This window comes from Schistocerca piceifrons, chromosome X (genome assembly GCF_021461385.2).
Source record: "Schistocerca piceifrons isolate TAMUIC-IGC-003096 chromosome X, iqSchPice1.1, whole genome shotgun sequence".
NCBI classification, from domain to species: Eukaryota; Metazoa; Arthropoda; class Insecta; order Orthoptera; family Acrididae; genus Schistocerca; species Schistocerca piceifrons.
Window position 1 is genome coordinate 52792323 of NC_060149.1, and position 26098 is coordinate 52818420.

General features: G+C 40.3%; 1 protein-coding gene across 1 annotated transcript in view; it reads left to right on the plus strand.

Moving 5' to 3' along the window:
- LOC124721691 overlaps positions 1-26098 on the plus strand; it is an 888717-nt gene that overhangs the window by 196995 nt on the left and 665624 nt on the right. The window contains exon 6 of the mRNA XM_047246771.1: positions 13089-13166. Within this exon, the coding sequence (XP_047102727.1) occupies positions 13089-13166 (78 nt within the window). The remainder of the gene's footprint in view (positions 1-13088; positions 13167-26098) is intronic.

Genomic DNA, 26098 nt, shown 5'->3' on the forward strand with positions numbered 1-26098 from the left:
ACAAATGACAGTGCCTCTAACCATGTGTCGTGTGTACCTTGTGTGTTGCAGGCTATGTGACTGACTCAGCATATGGTAAAGAGGACTAATGACAGAATCCCATAACTGTGATGGTCTGATGCAAAAACCATTGACAGAATCCTTCCCATAGAGGGAAATTCACTGCTGAGAGTCCTTGCCATCATTGCGGGCGATAGGGATATTAACAGTTGTCATGCAGGATGCACATAATCATACTTTGGCTTACACACTGTTGGCAGGCAACTTGCCTGGAGCTGGTACTAGGGTTAATTTCGAAGTCCTGTTGAACCCTGTCCTCCAAATCTGGCGTACGCACAGTCCACTGCAACCCTGCATGTTTGTCTGTCTGAAAGGACCCATGATCACACAAACACCCAAAAAGGGTTTAAAATGTTGTGTTATTTGGTTGGGGCTTGTGAGGGTACTTGTTTCAGAGTAGCCATGCTGCTTCTTGACTGTTTCCATCTGCTTGACCATACATAAACATCGTCTTGGCGTGTTCTCAACATGAATACCAGAACGTTCTGCTGCTTACAATATTCTGTGTCAATCACACTGACTGCAATACATGAGAAACACACGGCATATCATCAGAGGAACTGTCATCCATCAGTGCCATCTAACATGGCAACAATGTATTTTTGAACACATGTTCAAAGGACCTTTCTTCCTCCATTTCCAGTCAAGTATCCATTCCTACAGTTGGTCAGTTTTATTAATGTTCATCCTTTTTATTTCAGGTTGTGAAATCTAGGGAAAAAAGGTGTCTCAACACCAGCAAAGTCTCAGGTATATATCCTTGATGTGCTTCCGAATTCTGAACCAGAGGTTCTTTATTACTTTTGGAAAAGTTAGGTAGACACAAATTTAGCTCTCAAATAATATTGTTCATTTCCACACTTTCTTCGCATGATGTCTAGGACAGGACTATACTTGGTTTTAACATGATGCCAACCTGTCTGTGTTGATTCAGCAGTGTGTAACTTCACCTTCTAAATCCCTTGCTATGCCCTATGTCAAGTTTTCCATATCCCACCCTTATGTATTTACATGAAAGTGATGATTATTTCATCAAATTAATTGCTGCTATCCTGCAAATACTTGGCAAAGAGATCTCCATTACTTCAGCTAATAAATTTAGTGTAAGCATCCACCAGTTTTGTTTATAAAAAGTATGATATTTTGCTGTAAAAATTAATAGATATCAGGCTTGAATTTTAAAGACAGCATTGGAGGACAGGCTTATGCCCAGGGTCAACCTATTAAAGTCTCTAACCATGTACTTACCTATACATTCCATATTGAAACCCTTACTATATCTGTGTCTAAAATTCCTCACCAAAAGACTAAAATAACAGAAAGGGTTGCTTCAAATTGTAACACAGTTTAAATCAACTCTGAATTATTGTTCGTTAGGCTCAAGTAAAATGTTCCCACTTTCTCCAGTTAAAATCTCACATGTTTCACAGTTTCTTCTAAGTTGACCATTGCTATTCAATTTAGTACAGTCATCATCATCATCATCATTTAAGACTGATTATGCCTTTCAGTGTTCAGTCTGGAGCATAGTCCCCCTTATAAAATTCCTCCATGATCCCCTATTCAGTGCTAACATTGGTGCCTCTTCTGATGTTAAGCCTATTTCTTCAAAATCATTTTTAACCGAATCCAGGTACCTTCTCCTTGGTCTCCCCGACTCCTCCTACCCTCTACTACTGAACCCATGAGTCTCTTGCGTAACCTTGCTTCTCCCATGCGGGTAACATGACCCCACCATCTAAGCCTGTTCGCCCTGACTGCTACATTTATAGAGTTCATTCCCAGTTTTTCTTTGATTTCCTCATTGTGCACACCCTCCTGCCATTGTTCCCATCTACTAGTACCTGCAATCATCCTAGCTACTTTCATATCCTTAACCTCAACCTTATGGATAAGGTAACCTGAATCCACCCAGCTTTCGCTCCCATACAACAAAGTTGGTTGAAAGATTGAACGGTGCACAGTTAACTTAGTCTTGGTACTGACTTCCTTCTTGCAGAAGAGAGTAGATTGTAGCTGAATGCTCACTGCATTAGCTTTGCCACACCTCGCTTCCAGTTCTTTCACTATGTTGCCATCCTGTGAGAATATGCATCCTAAGTACTTGAAACTGTCCACTTGTTCTAACTTTGTTCCTCCTATTTGGCACTCAACCTGTTTATATCTCTTTCCCACTGACATTACTTTTGTTTTGGAGATGCTAATCTTCATACCATAGTCCTTACATTTCTGATCTAGCTCTGAAATATTACTTTGCAAACTTTCAATAGAATCTGCCATCACAACTAAGTCATCCGCATATGCGAGACTGCTTATTTTGTGTTCATCTATCTTAATCTCACCCAGCCAGTCTATTGTTTTCAACATATGATCCATAAATAATATGAACAACAGTGGAGACAGGTTGCAGCCTCGTCTTACCCCTGAAACTACTCTGAACCATGTACTCAATTTACCGTCAACTCTAACTGCTGCCTGACTATCTATGTAAAGACCTTTAATTGCTTGCAAAAGTTTGCCTCCTATTCCATAATCACGTAGAACAGATAATAACTTCCTCCTAGGGACCCGGTCATATGCCTTTTCTAGATCTATAAAACACAGATACAATTCCCTATTCCACTCGTAACACTTCTCCATTATTTGCCGCAAGCTAAAGATCTGGTCCTGACAACCTCTAAGAGACCTAAACACTCACTGATTTTCATCCAATTTGTCCTCAACTAATACTCGCACTTTCCTTTCAACAATACCTGAGAAGATTTTACCCACAATGCTGATCAAAGGGATACCTCTGTAGTTGTTACAATCTTTTCTGTTTCCATTTTTAAAGATTGGTGTGATTACTGCTTTCATCCAGTCTGATGGAACCTGTCCTGACTCCCATGCCATTTCAATTATCATGTGTAGCCATTTAAGACCTGACATTCCACTGTATGTGATGAGTTCCGACTTAATTTCATCCACCCCGGCTGCTTTATTGCACTGCAATCTATTGACCATTTTCTCCACTTCCTCCAATGTGATCCTATTTCCATCATCATTCCTGTCCCATTGTACATCGAAATCTGAAACATTACTGATTGTATTTTCACCTACATTGAGCAACTCTTCAAAATATTCCCTCCATCTGCCCAAGGCATCAACAGGATTCACCAGCAGTTTTCCTGACCTGTCCAAAATACTTGTCATTTCCTTGTTACCTCCCTTTTGAAGACTGCTAATAACACTCCAGAATGGTTTTCCAGCAGCTTGACCCAAGGTCTCCAACCTGTTTCCAAAGTCTTCCCAAGATTTCTTCTTGGATGCTGTAATTAGCTGTTTGGCTTTGTTTCTTTCTTCAACATAAGTATGTTCAAGTAGTACAGTCACAATCTATTAAATATCTTATCATTAAATATGAAATTAATCTCAGTAATTAATTAATTATTACACTTACCCTCTGCTAATTGTTTCCAAAATACAAGAAAAAATGAGGATTTTTTGGGAAAAACAAGTGCCCATAATTAATAAAAACCCCAAAATTTTGATAAAAAAAGATTAAAAGTCCTACAATTCTGAAAGGAGGTCCCAGGAATTTTAAATAAAACGGAAATGACACCCTCTTAATTTAAATTAATACCCAGAAAATACTGATATTACAAAGCACACTCATAGTGATGCATTCATTCTCTATGACAGAAAACTTACAATAATTATTATTACAGTCGTTTCATTATGACACAAAAATTATTTAAGAAGAAAAGATAACTTTCAAAAATTCACAAGTGTCAGTTAAATTTCTCAAATTAATCAGTCCTTAAAAAAACTAGCATGATACTGATAGAAAAGTCAGACATCAAAAGATTTATCAAAAATTAATATTAACAAACTTTCTATGAAGATTTTTCATATTATTTTTGTAATGTTATACAGGAATTTGTATTTGTGCCATATGCTATTGTGTCTGTTGCTTCAGAGGTAGCCTTATTACTTGATTCAACATATGTGTGAAAAAACAAACAATACGGGGTTCTGAAAACTCAGTCTGCTGTGGTACACTGTTGCAAAACTTACAAATTGAATGACTGCACTGGCCACCAGTGTCTGGTTCATGAAATGTCACAACTCATTTTTTCATATGATTTTGAAGGTAATTTGGATTGCATGGTTAACTGTTATGTCATTATGTGGGACCCATAAAAGTAATTTCACTTTTTGAGCTGTGTAACATAATTTTCAACAACTTCATATTGAAGTACTCACTAATATTACGTCCATTCATAGGAACATGTATTGTCAGTTTGTTTGATTGCAATTAGGACTTTTCATGTACAAACAACCGAGTAACAAGAGAGATACCAAATATACCATAATTATGTTTGAAACCTGTAACAGTTCTGTTTATCATACTGTTAGCTTGCTGTGCTATTTGCCAACACAACATCTAACTACCTTGTAATTACTGTAATTCATAAATCAAAACCTTATTATCAATGTGAACAAAGATTTTATTTGGGCTGCTGTGTTATATACTGAAATTCAGTTCACACTAAAAAATAATGTACTCAGATTTTAAACAGGAAACACGGTAGTAGCCCAGGATAAATGCAGTTTCAGTCTAATTGACATAAATGTAATTAGCATCATTTGTTCTTATCAGTTTACTTATTTTTCATGAAAACAAGAGATATGTAATTGTCTTTGTATAACATTCCATGCATTTCAATTGTAATCACCAGATGATAACATTTTTTTTGTAATCGGCAACAACTTCTGTAATTATAATTAGCAAATTTACACACAACCAGGGTACATAAGCACTACGAGAAATCATGGGAGGCACAGTATGATGTAAGATCTTAAGCAGCACTTTGTGACAGTAATAAACTGTATGCCTGAAACAGTAATGACTTTTCATGTTTTTTGAGAACCGTTGTGTTCTCTGGTCCATTTCCACTTAAGAAACTTGCAGGAAACGTCAACTGCAGCGTAGAAATGAAATGACGATAAGTCCTGGTCAACATTTATTATTTTGAACAAGCTGAGTTACGTCCACTTAATTTCAGGAACATGTATTTCAGCTACAATGTAAAAAATTCATATTTTGTAAAGACCTTTACCTTGAATTACTTTTTGTTGACAACATTTATACCCAACAAGGTAGTTACACCATACTCACCACCTGCTGCCCCAACTGATTGGTGGTCATTTCTGATGGTTACCTATATAACAAACAAGTGTTAACATTTTATTCATCATGCTCCTCTGACAGTTGTAGCCCTTTTGCATAACATTTCTTTACATTCTCGCTATTGTATCGCCTTCAATATCAGAATACTTTCAGCTCATATTTGAATTCTTTATTTAATTCCACTATCTTAAATGGTTCTTTATATATGGTGAGACTTCTTGATCTCGTATCATCCTGCTTTCATTGCATATGTGACCTGACCAAGTCCCCTACCTTGTACACTATGGACTGGACAAGTCTGTCATACTGTCTCTTTCCTCTGCCTCTTCATGGGGTCAGGGATTTCCACCTGCCTTGAGATGACTGGGTGTCTGTGTTGTCCTCATCATTTCATCATCATTCATGAAAGTGGCGAGGTTGGGCTGAGCAAAGGTTGGGAATTTGTACGGGCGCTGATAACCGCACAGTTGAGTGCCCCACAAACCAATCATCATCATTATTGTTATCATCATCATCATCATCATCATCATCCACCTCATGAACTAACATTTGTTGTGCTTGCTCAGTCTTTTCATTCCATGTGATGTCATCTTTTAGTACTTTCTGCATTGTATCCCTGATCAGGCTGTCGAGTGTTCTTTGTAAAAATATTTACACTTGAGCATAACCTGTTGAGTCATGTTGAACATTGTTGATAATATCTTCAAATGTACAAATTTACATACCCCATCTGCTGTGTCTTTTACAACAATATACTCAATGTAGTCTGGTTATTTATTTCATGACCTGTTCAGGAGTATTATATGCAGGATGATGTTGGGAAACCTTCACAGGCTTCACACTTTATTTCTCCAACATCTCTATCCACTCTTTGCTTGTGAACAGAGTGTCACTATCGCTAATAGCACATTTAGGTGCACACACATTGATGAATTGTTCTTTTGCCATCTTCTCAGCGATCTTATCCCTGTAACAGATCTTATCCTTGTAACAGATGCAAGCATATGAAACAAAAGAAAAGTTTCTTAGTTACTAAGACTTGTCACACCTGCATGGGGTTTAGTATCACTCCTTGAAAAGCAACAGCCATTCTTTCTTTTCATTCTGTACATAATACTGTGTGCTTGAAACTTTATTCTTAACTTTTTTTCCTGGCATACCCCACAGCTTTTAAGTAAATTCTTTAACTATATCGCGATTTTGAAAAACCAGCAACTGTGTTAGATTTTTTCTGTGCATTTCTTTAAGCTGCGATGTCCACAAGTAAGGTGTGTTTACCACACTAGCGTCTCTACACCTGGATCTGGAATTTGCTCTCTCCACTCTGCTTTACTCAAATTTGTTGTGCAATACAAAACACCATTATCTAGAAGATAAAATTCTCAAATTTTCTCCTGGCTCATACAACTATATATTCATTTAATTACTACCAGTATGCTGCCCTTCTTTTGTTCTCTTCTTATGTTTCTTGCCATTCTTCTCATTGTTCTGCTAGGCAGCAGATATGACAGTGCATTATGGTGCCAGCTGTTGTATGCCTGACACATACTGTACCTTGAAATCAAAGTCTTGCAATGCAAGTGTCCTCCTAGTCAATCCTCCATCACAGTTTACAAGTGAACATGAATGAAAGAGCCTTATGGTCTATTGCAACAATTGATTTGTGTTCTGCAAGATAATATTGGAACTTTGCAAAGCGAAACAGTGCAGTTAACACCTTGTTTTGGTTACTGGATGTTTTTGTTCATTCTATGTCAACATGCGACTACCAAAGGCTGCTGTTATGATTACTCCATGCTGGTCTTCTTCTTTTTGGTACAGCTGATGATAATCCAGTGTTTCTCAGCGTAGATAAAATATTTTAGCCATATCAGGGTGCGACAGTATTGATGCAGTATACAATTTGTCTAATTCTTGCGATACCTTCCATAAATTTCACCATCAAAGGCCATGCATTGTTCTTTTTCAACAGTCTGTGTATGCCTTGCTGTTCAATATTTTATCATCCAGGCAAAGCAATGTTAGAATCCTCAGAGACATTGCTTCCAGCCTGTCTGGATTATGTTTAAGTTCTTCTGGTTCAATAATATAAATATGCCCCAAAAAGTTTCTCTCTTGATGCCCAAATTCTGACATTTAGAAAACCAAGCATCACTCTGCCAAGTTCACAACTCCCTTTAAAAGTTTTTCCCAAGTTTCACTTGTTACAAGAATGTCATTTATACTTAATGGGATCTCCTTCAACAAATTTTCACCGAATACTTGGTCAGGTATCCTGATGAAACCTGATGCATGCACATTCATTCTAAATGACAACATTCTATGCTGCTATTAGTGGCTTTTGTACAAAAACAAAAATGCAGTGTATTGTCTAGGTTCTAGACAAAAATTTAAACAGTTTTGTCCTGTCGCAGTCACCACTTGTAAGCCTTTCGCAGTTCTGTTTATATAAAGTTTGGTATTTTACTGTCGGAATTAATAGGCATTGGACTTGAATTCTGAGAATATAACTGGAGGACAGGCTTATGCCCAAGGTACATACATCAGATTATTAAAGTTTCTAACCATGCATCTACTGACACATGCCCCATCGAAACTAAAATGAGGGAAAGTCTCTCTTCAAATTACACACAGTTTAAATGAACACTGAATTTATTGCTCTTTAGGCTCAAGTAAACTGTCCCTATGTTCCTTAGTCACTATTCACACTGCAGTTACAATCTCAAATATTTCACAGTTCCTTCTGAGTGAGCCATTGCTGTTCAGTTTGATACGGTTGCCTGCCAGGCACTTTATTGTGAATAGAAGAGTAATCATGTAGATGTAGATGATGTAGATTGTCATCAAATATGGAATTAAGCTCACTTTTTTAATTAATGCACTTCCATACACGATCACAACCAGTGCGTGCACCTTAGGCTTGCCGTGCAGAATTGCTTAAACTGAATTCCTCCCTTTCAGTCAGGATCTGAGATTAAAAATAGCATTAATTGCCATTTACTCTGTCAGATACAGCTTTCATCTGTGTCTGTTACATCTTTAAAATAAAGAAGCAGTTTGTTTTTCAAAACTGGTGGGCAAGATAAAAGCAAAGAAGAAAATATTGTAATGATTATTCCCATAATTGTCCAAAATTGAAACTTGGTGGCCAGTAAAAAGTAATATTCAAATATGTTGATGAAAGCAAAGAAATGAGTTTTCTAAATCCATTCTCAAAATTTATTTTACATTGCGTTTTAGCTTTTTCTATCTCTTTATTTTGATATCTGGTGATATTCCCAATCCTTTGTCCATAATTGAGCTTTTTAGCGTGAGCCATCTGGTCACAACACATGACTTGCCCTTGCAGCTTTACCTCCACCATTACCTCTCTCATACCTTTTACACATCAGGTTTCATTTTCAGTTTCATATGCTACACTTGTTTTAAATTGGTTTTCTATACTGATTTTCCCTGATAAGTTCTGTTCTTTATTAGGTCTGTTTACTTCACTCCAAGCCAAAACACTGCTGTGTTGTACTGTGTCATTCATTGTTGTTCACATGGACCAGTGTACAGGATGGCATCTTCATCTTACATTGATCACAGTGAAAGAGAAATTTCAATGGTAAATGAGTCATTGAGCATAGAGACTATAAAGATCATAGTTTCAATGACATAAACAGTGATATAAATGATAGTGAAGCTCCAGTACTTGTTCATTCTGATAATGTGTGCTTACATGATAATTCATATTCATTTGTTCCACCCATGCCTGGAGGAAAATAAAAGCAATAATCAATTGGCTCCAAAAAGAAGGAAGCACAAAAGATATTAGCTTTCAAAGTGGTATGTTAGTTTGTGTACTATTATTAGTTTTCAAAAGTAATCATACATTGAAGAAATTCTAAGTAACTGCTTTTTGTAAAACTGTTAAAAGTAAATATGTGAGAGTTATATTTAGACAGCCATGAGTCTAAATGCTTATTTCTGACTTGAAGAGAGAAGAAGAAAAAAGAAAAAATAGACTGTTTGAATGTCTGTTTCTGTCACCATTTTCTCAATGCCACATTGAAAGGGTTAATGAAACTTCCAGTTTTACACACAGAAATCAGAGTAAAACAGCTGAATTCAACAGTTAATTCCATGGTGAATAGTTAAACAGTATGGATGTTGTCACTGGAAAATGGCAAAAAAGATAAGGCACAGTGAGAAATAGCCTGTTTGAAAATTTAGAATCCAGCAGAATTGTCTGGTGACTACTTTCACTATAATTAGACCTAGTTACTGAGTGGTTTGTCTTTCGTACTTGCACCATTAACAGGACAGGTCAGTGACAAATTTTCTAAACATATCATAAATTATAAAAAAAATAAAACATCAGCAAACATTAATTTTCCTTTGTATTTTACCACATTACCATGTGAACCACCAGCAAATTGGTACAGTTCTTCATATGAGCCAGTGTGCCCATCTGTTGTCTGCGATAGCAAATTTCACAAACAGTCTTGCATACCATCACAATATGGTTTTCTATTGAAGTTTTGTGAGAAGAAACACCACCCATTTGTTTTATACAAGGTTACATCTTGATCAGTTCCTGATTCAGTCAAGCTGTTGTATGTGTTATTAACTGCATTATATTGCTATCTTTCCTTATCACCAGTTACTTCATCCAGTGATAAGCAGTACGTTCTCTTCTTTGCATTCTCTGCAACACTTTACCCAAAACATTCCTGCTATCTCCCTGTTAGCTTATTCAGTTATTGATGTTTTCTTGTACTTCTATGTATGACTTAAATGCTGGTTCAATAATTATAGAAATCATAAAGATGGCAGACATGCACATGCCTTTTATATACAAGTGTTTCAATTTACTTTGTACAACCCAATTTTTGGAAAAAAAGGGAGAGTGCAGTGGTCTTCAGTATTTAATGGCAATTGAATTTCGAAACTCCCTCCACCTGCCTGAACCAACTGGCAGCTCACATGTTCTGTCTTCTCTAAAGTGTTGATGCAAGAGTGATAGTGCATGCATGCAATTATTGATTCATTCATCCATTCACAAATGATGTTCTGTAAATCCCCTCATGCAGGAGAGCCTTCAGGGATGTGAAACAGGTCAAGTTATTAGCAGGCAGAGGCAACCACTGCTGAGTGCAAACCAAATAATGTGCCCCAGCTACCAAGAAGTAAATGGACTTCATTTTATACTCAAACTGGAAAAAAAAAAACATGCTGCTTAATACCAATCCACCGATAGTCACTGGCATAGCACTAGGAGACTTCTTATGCAGGTGATGTTGGTGCATCCACATTGGTGGGTAGCGGTAGAGCTTGAAGGTTGTCCAGGAGGGAGATCCTGGTGAGGCAGAAGCTTGTGGCCACTCAAGATGAACATCAATGCCTCAGACAGATGGCTCCGTCAGACGGACTGCTGACACAGCAAGTGGAGGAAGGAGTGACAGTGGGTTGCATACAGACATGCCATGGGTGCAGCTGATTGTGAGCCCAGTATAGAGAACTCTGAAGAGATGCAGACTGATGGCTTGGATGTAGTGTGGAATGGAGGCATCAGCAGCCAGTATAGAGAACAAGGCTCAGACCAAAGACATCAGCAGCCAGTATAGAGAACAAGGCTCAGACCAATGACATCAGCAGCCAATACGGGAAACCCGGACAAGACATTGAGTGAACATAGCCTTTAAAGTCCCCCAACAGAAGAATACTTCCATGATGATCAGCGAGCACATGCTCCGTGGAAGAGAACCACTGCCCGTGATTGCAACACAAATTGCAGTGACTCTAGCACCTTCAGTGGGGAGGCTGGTGGTTCTCAGAGACGGGGCTGACAACAAACATGGTTTGCTAATATTTGTGGTTATACAATTTACCCTGCATCTGTGTGGTGGTGTTTCCAGTGACCTGGAGAGGTGGCTGTGTGCAGCAAGTCTGTGATCCATACAGGTGGATCACAGGTGGGTACTATATATACTGGAATAAGATTTTCATTCTGCAGCGGAGTGTGCGCTGATATGAAACTTCCTGGCAGATTAAAACTGTGCACCCGACCGAGACTCGAACTCGGGACCTTTGCCTTTCGCGAGCAGGTGCTCTACCATCTGAGCTACTGAAGTACGACTCATGCCTGGTACTCACAGCTTTACTTCTGCCAGTATCTCATCTCCTAAGTTCCAAACTTTACAGAAGCTCTCCTGCGAACCTTGCAGAACTAGCACTCCTGGAAGAAAGGATATAGCGGAGACAGGGCTTAACCACAGCCTGGGGGATGTTTCCAGAATGAGATTTTCACTCTGCAGTGGAGTGTGCGCTGATATGAAACTTCCTGGCAGATTAAAACTGTGTGCCCGACCGAGACTCGAACTCGGGACCTTTGCCTTTCGCGGGCAGGTGCTCTACCATCTGAGCTACCGAAGCACGATTCACGCCCGGTACTCACAGCTTTACTTCTGCCAGTATCTCGTCTCCTACCTTCCAAACTTTACAGAAGCTCTCCTGCGAACCTTGCAGAACTAGCACTAGCACACAGTTTTAATCTGCCAGGAAGTTTCATATCAGCACACACTCCGCTGCAGAGTGAAAATCTCATTCTGGAAACATCCCCCAGGCTATGGCTAAGCCATGTCTCCGCTATATCCTTTCTTTCAGGAGTGCTAGTTCTACAAGGTTCGCAGGAGAGCTTCTGTAAAGTTTGGAAGGTAAAAGACGAGATACTGGCAGAAGTAAAGCTGTGAGTACCGGGCGTGAGTCATGCTTCGGTAGCTTAGATGGTAGAGCACCTGCCCGCGATAGGCAAAGGTCCCAAGTTCAAGTCTCGATCGGGCACACAGTTTTAATCTGCCAGGAAGTTTCACTATATATACTAACAAAAAATTATGTCTATCCGTAATTACTCAAACTGATAATTATGTTAATTACTTCTAGATTAATTTCTGTATGTATGTAAGAAGAAAAAACAACTACTTCAGATAAGTTCACTCCTTCCATCCCCCCCCCCCCTCCTCCCCCCATACTACTAAGGACCCGATACTATGTAATATTTCAAACAAAGCAGATATATAACTTTACACAGACCATAGTCAGCTGTCTGCATGCTAGCAACATCAAGATCTCTGTGATACAGTTATTAGAGCTTTGAATTACATTCTTGAGTCCGAGTATTCTGTTAAATTTTAGATGTAGTGATTAATGTGCCATTCTTTTACTTCATTTGCACCAGAATACAAAACTTCATTTTGAACCTTTGAACCCTAGAAATGGATGACGTAGTTTCCTTCAAGGTCATACAAGACAGAAAATGATTCAGGGAAGAAGTAGGCTGTACAGTCTTAGAATGTAGCTAAAAACATTAAAATGTGAGAAGCATATGAATGATGATATATAGCGAGGAATTGCTGTCAAGAAGGCTTACTCACCTGTTGATGATTCCTCCAGTATGTATGTTGAGAACAAGGCACTGCAGAATTAAATGTTTGGACCTAGTATTTGTCAAAAGATGAGGAGGAAATGGACACAGGAAGGCTTCTAAGTAACAAAGCATCTATAACCTTCCCAACTTGTACACTATTTTATCTTCAGGAAAGCCACATATGCTCTGATGCATATTTGTAATTGTGATAATGCACTTGGCAGTACTTAACAGAATAGGAATGTTGTTGTTGTTGCTGTTTTTTATGATGATGGTGGTGATGATTTTAGGGTTCATAATCATAATTTACGTAAATTTCAACAGGTATTGTTCATTTCTGCCATTCACAAAGGCTATGATATTTGTTTGTTTACAAAAGTAAAAAAAAATGTTGTTGATAGTTGATAGCTGCATAGTTACATTGACCAATGTTGTTTTTTCTAACAGGTGAACCATGTGCTGAACCATCTAAACAGAAGGAATATGTTGAACCCGACAGGTGGCCCACAGATCACAGTGAATTGGGTACATATTCAGTACATCTATGTTGTAGTCATGATTTGCAATTAGTTTTTCACTTATGTGATTTTTTTCTCAAATTCAGTTACATATTATTTGTCTTTCTTAGTAGGATCATTTGATTCTTTTTTTAATGAAACTGTTAGGAAAAAAATGAATGTGAAATTTTGGAGCCAGCATTAGTTAATTCTATACATACAAAGTTTATGTTTGAAAGCCCCTTGTTATTTAGATGATTGTATTTCAAATTATCCAGATTTCCATGCAAATGAATGTTGCATGAATTTTTGTATATGTGGCCATTTGGAGTTTAAAGGCATATTTTGAAGATTACATGGATAGACATTTATAATGAAACTTTGAGAGCATTTCTCATGGAGAAAAACTGTTTTTCTTAGTTCTTTAAAATGAACATAAACAGTCTCAACCACAAGAATCCTTTATTTTTGTGGCAAACAGTTTCGGTCAGTTATTGAGCATCTTCAGACTTCATACAATCTGCTCTGTTTGCTGAAACTGCCTACCAACATGGTATGGTGTCTGAAGATGTTCAGCAACTGACCAAAACTATTAACCACAAAAATAAAGGTTTCTTGTTGTCGGGACTCTTTATGTTCATTAATGTTTATAATGCATATTACATTGCTTTTGTGGCCTTTGTTTATATTTTGCAATAACATATTGATAGGCTCTTTCATTGATTTATTTGTATGAATTACACCTAAAGTGCAGAACATGAGTAATTTTGTGAATTTGTTACAATCTGTGAACTTCATAGTGAGCTCAAGTGCCATAGTTCAACACTGTAGACATTGGTAAAAGTCAGTGTACTTCATGCCAATAAATTTAAATCGAAAAAATATCCTGTTGTTGTTATACAATGCTGGTGCCCCATGTGTGACAGACACCAGGAAAGCATTTAAAATATTTTATCCTGGTCTAAACCACCATTACATGTTTTGCCCATGTACTTTGTGTAGCTGAAATGATAGTCTAAAATTTGACAGTGTGAATATGCTAATAAAAACAGGGTAAATGGGTGCACAAAATACAGACATTTGATACTACTGACAGCATTAATTAAGTAATATGCTGATTTTTTTCCAATTGGAGGTATTCTTAAATGCACCTGTCCATGTTGCTGCATTTAGTAATATGCTCCCAGGTTTAGCTTTGACACCAAACCTATTTTACATGATAATTTTGATTAATTTGTCGGTGAGAAACCATGAAGTGCCACAGATCTATGATACTGACATCTCTATTGTGTATTCTATGGAGAAGCCATAAAGTTACTGCAACCTAGATCTTTTTTTTCCCTCTCCATTTTTGGGTTGTAGATACTTTAGAATGCACCAGTGCAGCTTGTGTTAAAGATGCAGACCTAGCATTTAAGAAAGCAGGTTCAGAAATCAATATTTGTGCATTTTCCTTTGACAATAATGAAGTTGTAATCTGCAGGAGGAATTGCACACAGTTATGAAGAGGTTGAAAAATCTTTTCAGTCATACTGTGGAGAAGTGTGTGTTGCAGCTTTTAAGATAAACAAAGTTGTCACATCAAATTCTGGTTTTGATTTTATGAAGTTATAGAAAAATATCTTGTGGAAGAAGTGTGAAAGACTGTCAACTTGATCTGATTTCATCCAAAATTTCTTCACTTAAGTATGCACTTCTCACTACTTATGACGTAGAGAGGCTATTTTCTGTGGACAAAAATGTTCTGTGTGGTAAACGCATGAGCCTAAGTAAAGAAAAGTGGGAGGATTGGTTATTGTGCACTAATTTAGAAGAAAGTAGAAATAAATATAGAACTGAATACTGCATATTTTTATTTATTTATTTATTTTTTTGTTGCCTTGTGCATTTTAATGACATGGTAGTGGATGAATGCTGGCATGCAATAAAATTTAATAGTGCATGAAAAATTTGGTTCTAGTAATAACATTATGAATAATTTAAGGAGTAAAGGTATTAACCCACTATACAGCAGAGATGCTAGATTGTTAATAGATACATAAAAAAAGACAGCGAACCTTGTTAGCTTTCCAACGAAGTCTGGCACACAGTTTAATCTGCAAGTAAGTTTCAAAACCCTGTGCGCTCTCCTGCAGAGTGAAAAACAGATTCTGAATGCAACATTTAAAAATTGTGTTCCTTACTCTAAATTATATATATATTTACATATGTAGTTGAAGGTAAACCTAGCATTTAACCATTTCCCTGATTCACCCATGTATATACGAGTGGGAATTGCTATGCATTGGGTGGTACACCCGTAAATATATGGTTTCACTTTTCAATTTCATGTGCTACACTTGTCTTAAAGTGGTTTCTCATATTGGCTTGCCCTTATAAGTACTGTTTGATGCTAGGTCTTTTTACTTCATTCTAAGGGGGGAAAAATTGAAGAAGAAGAGAGAGAGAAAAGAAAAGAAAAAACTGCTTTGTTTTACTGTGTTGTTCATTGTTGTTCAAGTGATTCAGTGTACAGAATGCCTTCTTTGTCTTATGTTGGGCATATTGAAAGAGAAGTTCTGCATTAAATGAGTTACTTAACACACTAGAAAGTGAAGATGAAGATCATAGTTTCAATGATGTAGACAGTGGTATAAGTGATAATGAAGTTTGAGTACTTTTTTGTTCTGATAATGCCTGTTTATATTCATCTGTTCCACCAATACTTGGTGGGAAATAAAAGCATCAAAGTATTGCTATGGGCTTTTTAATACTCAGTTGGTGCAAAAAAAGGGAAGAATACAAGATATTGGTCCTCAGAGTGCAATATCTGTTTTTGTGTATTATTAATTGTTTCCAAAAGTAATCACACATCCAAGAAATTGTAAGTAATTGTTTTGTAAAACTGTGAAAATAAATATGTGTGTGTGATATTCAGCTACCCATGAAATTAATTGCTCATTTCTGAATTAAAGAGAGAAAAAGAAAAAAATTGACTCTTAGAAAGTATGTTTGCTTTCCCAGTGTTGGAGGGAAAGGATTAATGCAACTTCAAGTTTTAAATCAAAAAATTGGTGCAAAATGCACGAATTCAACAGTTAATTCCATGGTGATCAATGAAGCAATACAGATTTAAATGACCATGTTGAAAGAATGTTCTGATTATGGTTGCATTGACTATATTGCTTCATAGGCTATCACTGGACAAAGGCGCATAAGATTTTTAAATTCAGGACCCAGCAGAATTGTCTGGCAACCTTTTGCAGAAAAGGCAGTTGGGAGATATCAGACAGGCTTTAGATCAGGTAAATCAACTGTTGACCATTTACCCACCCTGAGGCAGATATTAGAAAGAACGAGGGAAAACAATATAGAAACATATCATATATTTGTTGATTTTAAAGCAGCATATGACACCATTAAAAGAAATTAGCTTATTGAAGCCATGAATGAACTGAGCATACCACAACATTTTAGATGCCTAAGTTTGACTATGGAAAAAAAATGTAAAGTATGGATGCAAGAAAGTTAACACCTAGTTGTGAAACTAACTGTGGACTGAGGCAAGAGGATTTATTTATTTATTGTTCCGTGGGACCACATTAAGGAGAAGTCTCCATGGTCATGGAACAAGTCAATACATGAAATTATAACACGATTGTAGAAACAGATAAAATGAAATATAAGAAACATATTCAGGTGACACATTGTTAGTTTAAATAAAGAAAATCAAGAATGTAACACTGGAATTTGCTTAATTTTTTAGCTCTTCCAGGAGCTCCTCGACAGAATAGAAGGAGTGAGCCATGAGGAAACTCTTCAGTTTAGACTTAAAAGCGTTTGGGCTACTGCTAAGATTTTTGAGTTCTTGTGGTAGCTTATTGAAAATGGATGCAGCAGAATACTGCACTCCTTTCTGCACAAGAGTCAAGGAAGTGCATTCCACATGCAGATTTGATTTCTGCCTAGTATTAACTGAGTGAAAGCTGCTAACTCTTGGGAATAAGCTAATATTGCTAACAGCAAACGACATTAAAGAAAATATATACTGTGAGGGCAATGTCAGAATTCCCAGACTATTGAATAGGGGTCTACAAGAGGTTCTCGAACTTACACCACACATAGCTCGAACAGCCCGTTTTTTAGCCAAAAATACCCTTTTTGAATCAGAAGAATTACCCCAAAAAATAATACCATATGACATAAGCATATGAAAATATGCAAAGTAGACTACTTTTCGTGTTGAAATGTCACTTATTTCAGATACTGTTCTAATGGTAAATAAAGCGGCATTTAGTTTCTGAACTCTCATGTATCGTTTTTAACAGAGCACTAGAGAAGGTAATAAGGACAGCTCAAATCAACACAATAGGCACAATATACAATAGAGCGGTGCAGCTTTTGGCCTATTCAGATGATGTGAATAGTATTGCAAGATAGCTGATAAAGAAACATACATGGCATTGGTGGTAACAGCAATAGAAATGGGACTGGAAGTGAACATCAATAAAACCAAATACATGCAAATAAATAGAATCTGTTAGTGAATTTGTCTATCTGGGAACATTGGGAACATCACAGAATGATATTAGCATGAAAATAAAGTGGTGAATCCACCTAGCTATTATGGGATGGCCCCATGACATAAGTCCAGAAATTTGTCCAGAAGAGCAAAGTGTTAGCTGTATAAGACTTTCATACATCCATTATTAATATACAGCTCAGAAACCTGGACACAGACACAATAATGTGAAAAGCTAATGAGATATTTTGAACGAAAGGTGTTACGCAAAATCTATGGGGCAATTAATGAAGGTGGAGCATGGCACAGATGTTATAATTTTGTACTTTACAGATTATAGAAAGGTCTTGAAATCGTAAAGTTCATTAAAATTAACTGCCTGAAATGAATCAGTCTTGTTTTTCACATAGAACATGAGGATCCAACAAAAATAGTGCTGCTTGTAAAACCCAGTGGGACGAAGAAGCAGGGAAGACAAAGACTTTGATGCTTGGATGACATAAAAGGTGATTTAAAAATTGTCAGAGGATGGAGATGCAAGGTGCTGGAGAGGGAGGAGTGGAATTATGTCCTAGAGCAGGCCAAGGCTTATTAAGGGTTGTAGAGCCTGGAAAAGGGGGGGGGGGGGGGGGGGAATCCGTCAGAATTATCTGGCAACTACTTTCAATATAGTTAGACCTAGTAACTGGTGCTTTCTGCACTATCAGGATAACAGGATGATGACAAATTTCCTAAATATACCATGAATGATAAAAAAAGCAAAATACCAACAAATATTAATTTTCATTTGTATTTTACCACATTATCCTGTGAAGCACCAGCAAATTTCATTTGAACCAGTGTGCTCGTCTGCAGCCTGTGATAGTGTATTTCACAAATAGTCTTGTGTGCTATCACAGTATGCTTTTCGTTGGTTGTTTACTGAGAAGAAACACCACCCATTTGTTCTATACAAGGTTAAACCCTGACCAGTTTGTGCTTGAATCCAGCTGATGTATCCTTTAATAACAGCATTATACTACTGTCTTCCTTTTTGCTAGTAACTGCATCCAGTGGCAAGCCATACATTCTATACCTTGTCTTCTCTGCAACTCTTGATCCAAACTACTCTTGCTACCTTTCTGCTAGCTTCTTGAGTTATTGGCTCTTTCATATACTTTCAAGAATAACTGAAAGACATTATAGAAATCATAAAGGCAACAGACATGCTAATTTCTTTTATATATAGTGCTTCAATTTACTTTGTATGACACCCCTGTGGGTTTGGGGGTTAGAATAGGCCCAAGGTATTCCTACCTGTTGTATGAGGTGACTAAAAGGAGTTTCGCATATTTCAGCCTTTATGTGATGGTCCCCTGTAGAGTTTGACCTCCAGCCTTCAAAATTTTCCCGAAGAGCGAGCCAATTGGGGAACGGTGCCTTACAAGGGACATCGTGTCCATCATCCATTGAGATCTTTAGCCCACTTTCTCATCATCGCATTGCAGTCCTGCCCATTCTCCATCTCTTGGATGAGGACACCTTCCTGGGTGCGTTTTCCACCATGCATTATGTAGTGTCGATTTCTATGTTGACGATGACCATGGCCTTCTTTGCACTTGATATCCAGCACAGTAGCCAGTACGTTGTGGTGGGGCCGCCATGCACCCTGTTGGTTGTAGCCCCCTGACCACACAGCGATTGCTCTGCTGATACCTGCACCATTAACTCCCCACGTTTGCCAAGGGGTAGATTCCCATTCCCGTTAGGCATCGGGACTCCCGGAAATGGCCATCCTGCCAGGTGGCCTTTGGTGCGGCTGGGTGGCGCCCATGGGGAGGGCTCCTGGTCGGCGTGGGTGGCATCAGGGCAGATAACACGCAATGAAGCGTAGTCCAACATCTCTTGCTGGTGGTGAAACATCAGCAGCCTGTAAGTGATCATGAGCTCAATTCAACGCACACAAGTATGACCCCAAATTTTTCCCCTCCCTGGCCACACCATGGGAGAAATGTCAGGCTAAGGACAGCAGCGGATTTTATTCGCCCCAGTACCTTGTATTTTTGAGAGCTGATTCGGAATCTTTCATGACGATGAAGCCTCAGTTTTTTGTTGAGCATTTAGAGGACAAGGTAGGGAAGGTGGAGGGCTTGTCCAAAGTGAGATCTGGGTCAGTCTTAATCAAAACAGCATCCACTGCCCAGTCTCAGGTGTTAGTCGCTTGTGACAAGCTGGGGGATGTTTCTGTAACCATCATGCCCCATAAGAGCTTAAATATGGTCCAGGGTATCATATTTCACAGAGACCTTCTTTTGCAGTCCGACAGTGAACTGCCCACCAATTTAGAGCAGCGAGGTGTACACCGGTGCCTTCATCTTGGCCTTTTAGGGTGATACATTGCCCGAGAAGGTCAAGGTGATGGTCTACTAGTGTGATGTAATGCCCTATATCCCTCCCCCAGTGTGGTGCTTTAAGTGTTGGAAGTTCAGCCATATGTCTACCTGCTGCACTTCCAGCACCACATGCCGAGATTGTGGATGCAAATCACATCCCAATACTCCATGTGCCCCACCTCCCATCTGTGTCAACTGCAGAGAGCACTATTTGCCTTGCTCAGCTGGCTGTAGGATTCTCCAGAAAGAAAGGAAAATCATGGAGTACAAGACCCTGGACAGACTGACCTACAGTGAGGCTAAGAGAAAATTTGAACGCCTGCATCCTGTGCATATGACATCATCTTACGCCGCCACTACAACAGTTCTGGCACCATTAGCTCCGCCAGCCCGGGGCACCTCTGAGAGCCGGAAGACTAGACCTGCCCCCTTGATGGGGGGCATTTCCCTCCCTGTTGCTCCTGCACCACCTACTTTGGGAGCAACACCCCACCCCACCCAACCATCGGGGACATCCGTCCCCACTTCTATGCCGAAGAAGCATAAGTCTTCTTTGGTTTCTCTTGCTAGGAAGGGGTCCCTTGGGTTTGTTCTAGTGTGGAAGACGAGACCCACCAGTGGCCGAAGAGCTCAAAAGCAGCTGGTTATAGGGCTTCACGCTCATCCTCAGTCCCAGAGACTGAGCCAGTGAAGTCCTCCCAGCCAGGGAAACCCAAGGAGCAGCGAGAGAAATGCAAAAAGGAAACCCCTAAGACCAAAGAAATTGCGGTGGCACCCACACCACCGCTACCTGCAAGCTCTGTGGCTGAGGATGTGGTGGATATTTTGGCATCTGCTGAGGACCTAGATCTCGCCAGACCCTCAGACACAATGGATATAGACTGCTCAGGCAATAAATCAGTGTCAGCAGGTGACTCTGAGGTGTAAACTGCCTCACTGAATGTTCCGTGACTTCCCAGTCTCACGATGTCATCCTCCAGTGAAATTGCAGTGGTTTTTTCCACCGCCTGGCTGAGTTACAGCAACTGTTATGCTTTACTCCTGCTGTCTGCATTGCCCTCCAGGAAACCTGTTTCCCAGCAATGCAGACCCCTGCCCTCCACGGCTATACGGAATATTACAAGAATCGTAGCGACTATAATCAAGTGTCAGGTGGAGTTTGCGTTTATGTCCTAAAGTCGGTCTGTACTGAACATGTGCCCCTTCAAACCCCTCTTGAAGCTGTGGCTGTCAGAATAAGGATGACACAGGAAATAACTGTCTGCAATGTATATCTTCCTCCAGATGGTGGAGTACCCCTGAATGTATTAGCTACACTGATTGATGAACTCCAATCCTTTCCTACTTCTGGGAGGTTTTAATGCCCATAACCCCTTGTGGGGTGGTACCATGATTACTGGCTGTGACACAGATGTCAAAACTCTACAGTCGCAATTCGGCCTCTGCCTCTTAAATACGGGGGCTGGTGGTAGTTACCTGGCCATTGATTTATCAATTTGCTGCCCAGGACTTCTCCCATCTATCCACTGGAGAGCAAATGACGTCTTGTGTCGTAGTGATCACTACCCCATCTTCCTGTCACTGACCCAGCATCAATCACGTGGGCGCCTGCACAGATATGCTTCGAATAGGGCAGACTGGGGAACTTGCACCTCTGCTGTCACCACTGAATTTCCCCCACACGGTAAAATCGATGTGATGGTTGAGCAGGTGACTAGCACAATTGTTTCTGTGACAGAAAACGCGATCCCTCACTCTTTAGGGTGCCCGAGGCATAATGCAGTCCCTTGGTGGTCGCCGAAAGTTGCTGAAGCAATTAAGGAGCGTCGGCAAGCTCTACAGTGGAATAATCGGCACCCTTCCCTGGAGCACCTCATAGCTTTTAAATGCCTCCTTGCCCATGTTCACTACCTTATCAAACAATGGAAGAAGTGGTGTTGGGAGAGATACGTCTCCACCATTGGGTGTCACACCACACGTCACCTTCCCAAGTCTGGGCAAAGATCGAACGTCTTTTCAGGTACCAGGCCCCAACATCTGTCCCTGGTGTTACCATAAATGCCAAATTATGTACCAACACAAAAGCGATTGCTGACCACTTTGATCGAGCCTGTGCGTCAGAGAATTATGCCCCAGCCTTTACCACACTCAAACGGCAGCTGGAAGGGAATGTCCTCTCATTCACTACATGCTGCAGTGAATCCTATAACACTCCATTTTTAGTGTGGGAGCTCCTCAGTGCCCTTGCACATTGCCCCGACACAACTCCTGGGCCTGATCACATCCACAGCCAGATGATTAAACATCTCTCATCTGACTACAAGTGACATCTTCTCATCATCTTCAACTGGTGCAAAGGCGTCTTTCCATTGCAATGGCGGGAGAGCACCATCATTCCAGTGCTCAAACCCAGTAAAAACCCGCTTGATGTGGATAGCTATCAGCCCATCAGCCTCACCAACATTCTTTGTAAGCCGCTGGAACGTATAGTATGTCGGCTGCTGGACTGGGTCCTGGAGTCACGTGGCTTGGCGGTTCCATGTCAGGGCAGCTTCCGCCAGGGTCGTTCTACCACTGATAATCTTGTGTCCATCAAGTCTGCCATCCGAGCCGCCTTTTGCAGATGGCAACATCTGATTACCATCTTTTTTGACTTACGTAAAGCATACGACATGACTTGGCAACTTCATATCCTTGCTACATTGTGTGAGTGGGGTCTCTGGGGACCACTCCTGATTTTATCCAAAACTTCCTGTCGCTCCATACTTTCCAAGTCCAAGTTGGTGATTCCCATAGTTCCATCCATATCCAGTAGAACGGAGTCCCGCATGGCTCTGTATTGAGTGTCTCTCTACTTTTAGTGGCCATTAATGGTCTAGCAGCAGCTGTCGGGCCCTCTGTCTCACCTTCACTGTATGCAGCCAACTTATGCATTTCGTACTGCTGCTCCAGTATTGTTGTTGCTGAGTGGTGCCTCCAGGGAGCCATCCACAAGGCGCAATCATGGGCTCTGTCCCACGGCTTCCAGGTTTCAGCCACAAAGTCGTGTGTCATGCACTTTTGTCGGCATCATACCATTCATCCGGAACCCACACTGGAACCCACACTTTATCTTAATGACCATCCACTCACTATAGTGGAGACATATCAATTCCTAGGACTGGTTTTTGATACTCGAGTGACTTGACTCCCTCATCTTCATGAGCTTAAGAAGAAGTGCTGGCAGCACCTCAATGCCCTCCGTTGTTGAGCAACACCAATTGGTGTGCAGATCGCTGTACACTGCTGCCGCTCTACAGAGCCCATGTTCAATCCTGAATTGACTATGGGAATGCGGTTTATGTTTCGGCAGTGCTTTCAGCATTGCATTTACTCGACCCTGTGCATCATTGTGGAGTTCGATTAGCGACAGGAGCTTTTAGGATGAGTCCAGTGATCAGCGTACTGGGGGAGCCTGGTCTCCCTCCACTGCAGATCAGAAGTGCACAACTACTCGCCAGTTACCCAGCACACATTCATAGTTCCCCTGGGCATCCAAATTACCATCTGCTTTTCCCAGCTGCGGCAGTCAATCTCCTGCATTGGCGGCCCAGATTGGGGCTAATGATTGCGGTTCGTGTGTGGTCCCTTCCCTTCGAACTGGAGTCCTTCCCTTTACCACTTCTACTTGCGGTCCATTCACGTATGCCTCCATGATCTTGGCCTCGGCTGAGGCTTCGTCTGGACCTTTAGCATGGCCATAAGGACTCCGGTAACCCTGCCACTCTCTGCTGTCACTTCCTCTCAATTCTTTATGTGTTCCGGGGCTCTGAAGCGCTTTACACCAACGGCTAAATGGCTGATAGTCACGTAGGTTTAGCATATGTTCATGGAGGACATATTGAGCAGCACTCCTTGCCAGTTGGCTGCAGTGTTTTTACTGCAGAGCTGCCAGCCATATCTCATGCTCTTGAGTACATCCGCTCATGCCCTGGTCAGACATTTCTCCTGTGTACTGACTCATGGATCAGCCTACAAGCTATCAACCAGTGCTACCATCTATGCCCTGGAACAGTCCCGCCATTCCATGGTGTTTGTGTGGACTCCAGGACACATCGAAATCTCCGGCAACGAACATGCCAACAGGCTGGCCAAACAGGCGACACGGAAACTGCTTCTGGAGATAGGCAACTCTGAAGCTGACCTGCGTTCTGTCTTACACCACAGGTTTTCCAGCTTTGGCAGACGGAATGGCATAACAGCATGCACAACAAACTGCGTGTCATTAAGGAGACATTAAATGTGTGGAAGTCTTCCATTCAGGCCTCTTGCTGGGAACCAGTTGTCCTCTGCCGGCTCCGCATTGGCCATGCGTGGCTAACGCACGGTTACCTACTCCATTACAAGGACCCACCTCAGTGTTGCTGTGGCTCCCAAATGACAGTCGTCCACCTCTTGCTGGACTGCCCACTTTTAGCCACTCTGTGGCAGACTTTTAACTTTCCCAGCACCCTGCCTTCTTTGTTGGGCAACAATGCTTCCACAGCAGATTTAGTTTTATGTTTTATCTGTGGGAGTGGGTTTTATTCTTCTATGTAGGTTGTAGCGCATGTCCTTTGTCCCTCTGTGTCCTCCACCCTAGTGCTTTTAGGGTGGAGGTTTTAATATGTTGCAGAGTGACTGGCTTTCCTTTTTTATTCTGTGGCTGGCCAGCCACTGTAATCTGCTTTCATGTTTTACTCTCTTCTGTTTCTAGCATCTCTCTGTTGTTTTCTTGTCCTCTTTTGTTCCTTATAGTATTCTTTGCCTTTCCTTCGTTCTTGTGGCTTTTCCTTTCTTTCCGTTTTGTGTTACATGTTTCGTCAGTTTTATTCTTAAAGTTGTGGCATTGTTTTATTATGAACAAGGGACCAATGACCTTGTAGTTTGGTCCCTTCTCCCACCTTTAAACCAACCAACTAACCTTACTTTGTACAATCCAGTTAAAAAAAGGAACCATCACTATTTAATGTCAACTAAATTTCAAAACTCCTGCAACTTGCCTCAACCAGTCAGCAGCTGGCGCATTCTGTCTTCCCTAAAGTGTTGATGCAGGTACGTGCATACAGAATAGGCTCCCAGATATGTGACTGGCTCAAAGACTTTTTAAGTAATAGAACCCAGTATGTTGTCCTCGATGGCGAGTGTTTGTCAGAGACGGGGGTAATATCAGGAGTGCCCCAGGGAAATGTGATAGGACCACTGCTATATTATATATACATAAATGATCTGGCAGACAGGGTGGGCAGCAATCTGCAGTTGTTCGCTGATGATGCTGTGGTGTACAGAAAGGTGTCAAAGATAAGTGACTGTAGGTTGATGCAAGATGACCTAAACAAAATTTCGTGTGATGATTGGCAACTGGCTCATAATGTAGAAAAATGTAAGTTAGTGTGGATGAGTAGGAAAAACCATTGTAATTTTTGGATACAGCATTAGTAGTGTCCTGCTTGACACAGTCACATCATTTAAATATCTGGGTGTAATGTTGCAAAGCAATATGAATTGGAATGAGCATGTGAGGACTGTGGTAGTGAAGGTGAATGGTCAACTTTGATTTATTGGGAGTAGTTTGGGAAAGTGTAGTTCATCCTTGAAGGAGATTGCATATAGGACACCAATGTGACCTGTTCTTGAGAACTGCTCTAGTGTTTGGGATCAGCACCAAGTTGGATTGAAAGAAGACATTGAAGCAATTCAGAGGCGAGTTGCTAGATTTGTTACCAGTAGGTTCGATCAGCATGCAAGTGCTACAGATATGCTTCCGGAGCTCAAGTGGGAATCCCTGGAGGGAAGAAGACAGTCATTTTGACGAACACTGCAGAGAAAGTTTAGAGAACCAGCATTTGAAGCTGACTGCAGAATAATCGTACTGCTGCCTACATACATTTCACGTTGGGATGATGAAGATAACATAAGAGAAATTAGGGATCATTCAGTGGCATATGGACAGTAGTTTTTTCCCTTGCTCTATCTGCGAGTGGAACAGGAAAGGAAACAACTAGTTGTGGAACAGGGTACCCTCCACCATGCACTGTACCCTGGCTTGCGGGGTATATATGTAGGTGT